The following is a 6,781-nucleotide window of genomic DNA, read 5'->3' as shown; positions in this document are numbered from 1 at the left end:
GGCGAGACCAGAGATATGACATTTTGATACGTGAATTACAGTTTATTAAGTGATACATTCTTTTCAATGAAACTATTTTTAACTATTTCATACACTTATTACTTTTCATCTGGAAAATTCAATTTCTGGAAGATTCCACATATTACTCGACGTTTACGTTTACCCCCGCCATGTTTCCAAGGGGTAACAAATATAAATTCGCGCGCAGGCCGCGCAGTTGCTGTTACTAACCGGTAGAATTTGTAAAGACGCTCTCGACAAAGTGCGAGATACGAGTTCAATTCAATTGCGCTCAGACTTTTGTATAAACCACACTATTGTTATTATTTATTATCATCCAACGAATTAAGTAGCGAAGAGTGTGTTGCAAGTTTTAAGTGAAGAGAGATCAAAAAGCAAATTGTCGAATTTTATTGATTCTTACTGGACGTTGAAGCTTCAAGAAAAACGACAATGTCTCTGTTACCGATGTTGTTCTCTAGCTGGTGGGAGGGTTTGGACAGACCACATCGACTATTTGATCAGCACTTCGGGCTATCGTTGAGTCCCGAGGATTTGCCAACAGCTTTACCGTTTCCGGATAACGAAATTGTGGTAATAAAACCACGTCGCCGTGGGACTCAGAGATACCAGCCCTACGAGAGAGCCTTGGAACGTGCATCCAGAGGCGGAATATCCACTGTCCAAGCCGACAAGAACAAATTTCAAGTCACCTTAGATGTCCAACAGTTCGCTCCGGAGGAAGTTTCTGTCAAAGTTGTAGGAAAGAATGTGATCGTCGAAGGGAAACACGAGGAAAAACAGGACGAACATGGATGGATCTCGAGGCAGTTCGTGCGAAAATACTTGGTACCAGACCAGTGCGACATCGATCAGTTGAAATCGAGTTTGTCATCGGATGGTGTATTGACCATCACTGCGCCCCGAAAGGAACCTGAACCACAGTCGAAGAACGAGAGAATCATCCAAATCGAGAATACAGGACAGCCAGCTCTGAGGCAAGAAACAGCCTCTGCACCAGCAGAGAAACAGAAGGAAACACCGCAAAAGAATACTGCTCAACAGAGGGGACAAGAGAAGACAGTTAAAGCTGCTTAAGAAGAAACTATTGGGTTCTAGTAAACAAATTGTCCATTTCTCTTGCAGTATTTCGTCATCGTCTTCATGTCAATGTTTCATTAAAGACTATTTTTCATTTACTTTATAAAAGACGTACTTGTTTCAGTTTGTTCACATTTTCACATATGTCATACCTTAGATGTAAGTGCCAAGTGATATTTTCTTAAAAATATATATTCCAAAGGCTTTCCTTAATGTTATTTAAGACTCGTTTGTCGTCAAGTGTTTGTAATAAAAATATTCCTTTTATATGATTCCAAGTTTCTCATTGATTGTCCCTATGCCTTTATAAAAATGAACAGTCAATTATAAAATACACGTCTTTATTAAAATTTCAGTACAATCGTACAGAATATCTGCACGTAGCAAAAAGTATAAAAAGTTAATTTTACATAAATTTCTTTCGTAGTAATGGACGAAGGATTTAATATATAAAAAAGTATAATATCTAAGTTGGTCTAGAGATTAATGTATAAGCCAGTAAATTATGGAATGTGAAGGTGCACTAAAAATTAAGTGTGCAGTAATTAAATGTACTCTAATAACATGAACAGAATATGTAACATATGTTCACAAAAAAATAACAATTATAAATACACACTTTGGATGGAATTCAATGTTTCATTACATTGTCTAGGTACACAGAAAAACTGGTCAAATTTACTGTAGTTAGAATAATCAACTTTTAAGGCACGGGTCGATTTATAGTGAAATTATACTGGAATGGTTATTTACACTATTTACAAATATGAACTTCAATTCTATGCAGATACTAATCAGAGTAAATGCATTTGATTCAATCTCTAGAGAAAAGATCTAAACAAAGTTAAAGCATAAATATTCAACATTTGTAAATGTTTTATGCTATAAACTGATGTACTGTTATCCCAATAAAAAGTAACAAAATGGAAACGTGAATATTAACAGCACTGTTACATCTGTGATCAAAGTAACAGAAGCACCATGTTACTTCATCATAATAATTTCTGTGAATATCTAATTGCCAAAGAGAATTATTCACATAATGTCCTAGTCTAACATCTTTTGCAGCAGGTCTACAACCTTCATACTTATCAGCTGGTATGTCTGTTCTGAAGCTACGAACAGAGCTCAAACATTCCCGAGTTATCATGGTCTCAGCTAAAACATAACAATGTTTTTAGTGTGTTAATAAACAGACATGAACTATTTTTATTTAATTGCAAGGAAGATTTATATACCTCCTTTCTTCTCAATAATTTTTACACATTTGTCATCATATTCTGGACACGTCTCTCCCCAATACCATAACCAATTTAAAGGTGTGCCACACCCAGGTTGATTACTGGTACATCGGTAGCAGTACAAACCTTGCCCTAAGAATAGAGTGTACATTAGAAAATAAATATCAGGGACTCTACGTTATTACGTATAAAATGTTAATGTAATTTCCATTTTTACCTTTGACAACAAGTACACTTAATACAACAATGGCAATTATCAGTATCTTCATTTTTATGAATGCTTGGTAGAATAATGTTTACTTTATTTATGACAATAATCGCTAAGATTAATAAATGTACTGTTCTTAAAATAATTTGACAAATGAAATAAAGAAATTAGGAATATTTTCCACTCCACTTAGATGACGCCTGCTCTTGATGAAGAGGACACACACACAGTATATCTTCATGTATCGCCATCACTCGAGTATATATGAGTTGAATATAGCGACTATCCGTCTGTGGCTATCTTCACTCAATGCAATCATACAAATCGATCCATTTGTTTACGGAGGTCGTCTGCTATATCACTAAGTTTTACCTGCTTAAATATTATGCTGTAAATCGTGTGTTTATGTGACTTTAAAAAGGAACGGAACCACGATGCCGGGGACTGAAGTTAGTACCTCCACACAGAAATATTTCCGTTTCGAACAAGGATTGTCAACATACATATATTCGTTTGACAGTTCTATCTGTCAAATCGTATTAATGTCATATCTATTTTGTTCGAAGTGCAGGACAAAATAATCATGACTTTATGATTTTATATTTATCTCTTTCCTCGGTTCAACTTTTTAATGATCGTGCAATATTTATTCGATGCAGGACAGTACGACGGATCTTGGGGAAGTGGAGAATGTCAGAGTCGTAGTACGTGTTCGACCTTTAAATGGAAAGGAATTGGACGGGCACTGTAAAAACATAGTATGCGTGGACACTATTAACAGCGAAATAACTGTTGAAAATCCTAATGCCGCACAAGGAGAACCACCAAAGGTTTTCTCATTCGATGCTGTATTCGACACTGACTCGACCCAAGTTGATATTTATAATGAAACCGCGAGACCGATCGTCGACAAAGTTCTTCAAGGATACAATGGAACAATATTCGCGTATGGACAAACAGGCACTGGTAAAACGTATACCATGTCTGGTGCAAAAACATTCCCACAACTCAGGGGCATTATTCCTAATACTTTTGCACACATTTTTGGACACATAGCTAAAGCTCATGACAACCAAAAGTAATTATCTTCACTCAGAAATATTATTTTACGTGTATAGGCTTTGTGAAAAAATAATGTTTGATCTACAGATTCCTTGTACGTGCAACATACTTAGAGATTTATAACGAGGAAGTTAGAGACTTGTTAGGGAAAGATCAGAACACAAGACTGGAAGTGAAGGAGAGACCAGACATTGGAGTATTCGTAAAAGATCTCAGTGGCTACGTCGTAAATAACGCCGATGATCTAGATCGAATAATGTCTCTTGGCAACAAAAACCGTAAGCGCCTCTTGAAATATATTTCTGTTTTAAGTAGAATCTGTAATTATTCATAATTTATATCACTCGTAGGCGTTGTTGGAGCTACGGCGATGAACGTATCGAGTTCAAGATCCCACGCAATATTCACGATTACCGTTGAATCTAGTCAACTCGGAGACGATGGTGAACAACATGTTAAAATGGGCAAACTTCATTTAGTCGATTTAGCTGTAAGATATTGTTACAACTATAATATTACCTTTTCATTTCAAGATATATGTATCTTAATCTTTGATATAACTTCAGGGATCGGAGAGACAAAGCAAAACCAAAACGTCCGGAGTCCGTTTAAGGGAAGCGACAAAAATTAATTTGTCACTTTCAACGCTAGGTAATGTAATATCCGCATTGGTTGATGGCCAGAGTTCACATGTGCCTTACAGGAATTCAAAACTGACGAGATTACTCCAAGATTCTCTTGGTGGTAACTCGAAAACGTTGATGGTAGGATTATTAATATTCTATCTTATATATTTGTTATGAATGATAGTGTTCATCGAATAGTTATTTGAACTTTTTGAAAATTTAGTGTGCAAATATAAGCCCAGCTGATATAAATTACGATGAAACCATCAGCACTCTTCGTTATGCGAACCGCGCAAAGAACATTAAGAACAGAGCGAGAATTAACGAAGATCCGAAAGACGCTCTGCTTCGTCAATTTCAAGTCGAGATTGAACAGTTACGGAAACAGCTGGAAGAGAACGGCACTGAAATTTCCGAATCTGACGACGAGTCCGAAGATTCCGAAGACACAGGGGAAACCAAACACGAGAAAAAAGTTCGACGTAGGAGAAGTCAAATATTAACGATGGAAGAATTGGAAGATAGGGACGCAGATTCTAACGAAAAGATCGACAAAGCCGAGAGGGAAGACAAAAGTCCTGATGACAAGGATGTCATAGAATTAAAAAGAACTCAGTATGATTCTCTTAACATATTATTTAAAACGTTAATTGTTAGGCATATAAATTACTTACACATAATTGTTTCAGGAGCGAGAAAGAAGCGTTACGAGCACAAATGCAAAATCTCCAAAACAAGATTCTAGTTGGAGGTGAAAATTTGTTAGAAAAAGCGGAGGCCCAAGAACAATTGTTAGCTGCGGCAGCGATCGAACTCGATCAACGGAAGAGTAGAGAAGAACAGTTAAAAAAAGCAATAGAAGCGAAGGAAGCTGAACGTATCGACATAGAAGAGAAATATTCCTCCTTGCAAGAAGAAGCTGCGGGAAAAACGAAGAAATTAGCTCGAGTACATACAATGTTAATGTCTGTCAAAGCAGAATTGTCCGATTTGCAGCAAGAGCATCAGAGAGAAATGGAAGGACTCTTGGAAGGAGTCAGAGGTATTGGAAGAGAATTGCAGCTTCAAGAACTAATAGTAAACAGTTACATCCCTGTTCAGTATCAGGTACGTTTAATAAAGTACACGAATAATGTGTGGTAAGCTAAACCATTTATATCGTAATAATGTTTTAGACGATGATCGAAAGATACGTCCATTGGAACGAGGATATCGGAGAATGGCAGCTGAAATGTGTAGCGTACACAGGAAATAACATGCGCAAAGCGCAAGCAACTCCGCCGGTGGGAACGAACAAAGATGTACGTATCAATTTTATAAAATTAACGCTGGTGTAGTTTAAAAACGAGAACTCTGTATTTACTATAACGATTCATTTATAGCAAATACAACCTGACTTGTCGAATATATATCTGTCTTACAATAACGGAATCGACAATAGTTTTGTGCAACTGAAAAAAGTACGAGGTCGATCTGGCGTTCCGAGGCCAACTACAGCGCATAGACGTACTCCACACTAGAAACTACCTTTAAATTACATTAAATGATAGTCATTATTTTTCAAGAGGTACCTTTTTTCTAACAGATCATTTTAATTTATGTTTGCTTCTACATTGTATACAACAGAGAATCAGTATTTTCTCTAACTATATTTATTTTTATATTTTAAGTTGAATACTTTTTAGTACATTTTGAATATTGCATGGAAGCAAAGAATACACATACGATATAATAGGAAAATATTATTCAGTTAAAATTTTCATAATTATAAGGTGCAACCAAGTTACTTAATTTATCTAACAAAAATTTATTTTTTAAAACCCAAAGTTACTTCCCATTCGGTTAATTGTTACGCGTTCGAGACTTAAACGAAGTAGCATGATTATAGTAAGATCGTCTTACATTTCGTTTCCCATGTCTATAAAATAATTAGGTGACGCGAACTTGAATTAATAATGAATATAAACTTTCATAGAAGTTACATTTTCATATTTAATAGCATGCAATATAAGTTAACTATGGAATAAAGAATAATTGGTATAAGGATTCTAGAGAACAATATGTGCTGTACCTGTGTGATAAGAGAAAAAGAGAAACGAGACGTTTCACTCGATCATAGGAATATGAAAATTATAAATATAATTGAAAGGGATGAAAATGCAATCTTTTAGTACTACTTGCTTTTTTTATATTGCTATTTATGTGTATTTTAATAAAGACTAGATTTTGTAGCACGACGATAAATAGGCAGTATTTCTATAGCATTATTTTGTCGATAAATATTTTGCAATCATTATTTAATTTAAAGGACAAAATTTAAGATTTAAATACTAATATAGCTTATCTATTTTTGTTTAATGATATGTGTTAAAAATGTGATAAAATAAAAAGCAAAAAGTACATCACTGCAGTAAAACAAAATTTCAGACATGAATTATTATTTTCTATAATATTCATATATAAATATAAGTTCATCTGCGTTATAACTTCTTACTCAAATATATACATTCTTTACGTACTGTGATAATAGAACTTTTATATTA

At 35.0% G+C, this 6,781-nt stretch overlaps 3 protein-coding genes across 3 annotated transcripts; 2 read left to right on the top strand and 1 right to left on the bottom strand.

The window, feature by feature from the left end:
• The first annotated feature begins 209 nt into the window (after positions 1 to 209).
• LOC108630852 (protein lethal(2)essential for life-like) lies at positions 210 to 1,373 on the top strand. The gene has a single exon (XM_018034390.2). The coding sequence runs from the start codon at positions 454 to 456 to the stop codon at positions 1,096 to 1,098; it is 645 nt and encodes a 214-aa protein (XP_017889879.1). The 5' UTR covers positions 210 to 453; the 3' UTR covers positions 1,099 to 1,373.
• Positions 1,374 to 1,538: 165 nt separating this feature from the next.
• Positions 1,539 to 2,779, bottom strand: crim (QVR superfamily protein crim). Its single transcript, XM_018034403.2, has 3 exons — positions 2,560 to 2,779; positions 2,340 to 2,474; positions 1,539 to 2,259 (listed from the first exon to the last, which is right to left on the bottom strand). Exons 1-3 carry the CDS (start codon positions 2,609 to 2,611, stop codon positions 1,979 to 1,981), a joined length of 468 nt encoding a protein of 155 aa, XP_017889892.1. The 5' UTR covers positions 2,612 to 2,779; the 3' UTR covers positions 1,539 to 1,978.
• Positions 2,780 to 2,883: 104 nt separating this feature from the next.
• Positions 2,884 to 6,580, top strand: Klp64D (kinesin-like protein 64D). Its single transcript, XM_018034367.2, has 9 exons — positions 2,884 to 2,999; positions 3,210 to 3,628; positions 3,700 to 3,890; positions 3,963 to 4,102; positions 4,179 to 4,376; positions 4,462 to 4,853; positions 4,928 to 5,345; positions 5,414 to 5,539; positions 5,621 to 6,580. The coding sequence occupies exons 1-9, from the start codon at positions 2,985 to 2,987 to the stop codon at positions 5,756 to 5,758; spliced, it is 2,037 nt and encodes a 678-aa protein (XP_017889856.1). The 5' UTR covers positions 2,884 to 2,984; the 3' UTR covers positions 5,759 to 6,580.
• The last annotated feature ends 201 nt before the right edge of the window (positions 6,581 to 6,781 follow it).

Source organism: Ceratina calcarata, unplaced genomic scaffold, assembly GCF_001652005.2.
Source record: "Ceratina calcarata isolate Rehan_Ccalc_2016 unplaced genomic scaffold, ASM165200v1 scaffold144, whole genome shotgun sequence".
In the NCBI taxonomy this organism is placed as follows: domain Eukaryota; kingdom Metazoa; phylum Arthropoda; class Insecta; order Hymenoptera; family Apidae; genus Ceratina; species Ceratina calcarata.
Note: the sequence above shows the minus strand (reverse complement) of the source record. Positions and strands in the feature narration are given on the sequence as shown.

Bases quoted from the DNA above. Each gene is read 5' to 3' on its own strand.
- LOC108630852 (XM_018034390.2), top strand. From the start codon at position 454: ATGTCTCTGTTACCGATGTTGTTCTCTAGCTGGTGGGAGGGTTTGGAC.
- crim (XM_018034403.2), bottom strand. From the start codon at position 2,611: ATGAAGATACTGATAATTGCCATTGTTGTATTAAGTGTACTTGTTGTC. The intron at 2,475-2,559 runs GTAAAAATGGAA...CTCTATTCTTAG, and splicing joins AAGTGTACTTGTTGTCAAAG to GGCAAGGTTTGTACTGCTAC. The intron at 2,260-2,339 runs GTATATAAATCT...GTTATGTTTTAG, and splicing joins AATTATTGAGAAGAAAGGAG to CTGAGACCATGATAACTCGG.
- Klp64D (XM_018034367.2), top strand. The intron at 4,854-4,927 runs GTATGATTCTCT...TAATTGTTTCAG, and splicing joins ATAGAATTAAAAAGAACTCA to GAGCGAGAAAGAAGCGTTAC. The intron at 5,346-5,413 runs GTACGTTTAATA...ATAATGTTTTAG, and splicing joins ACATCCCTGTTCAGTATCAG to ACGATGATCGAAAGATACGT.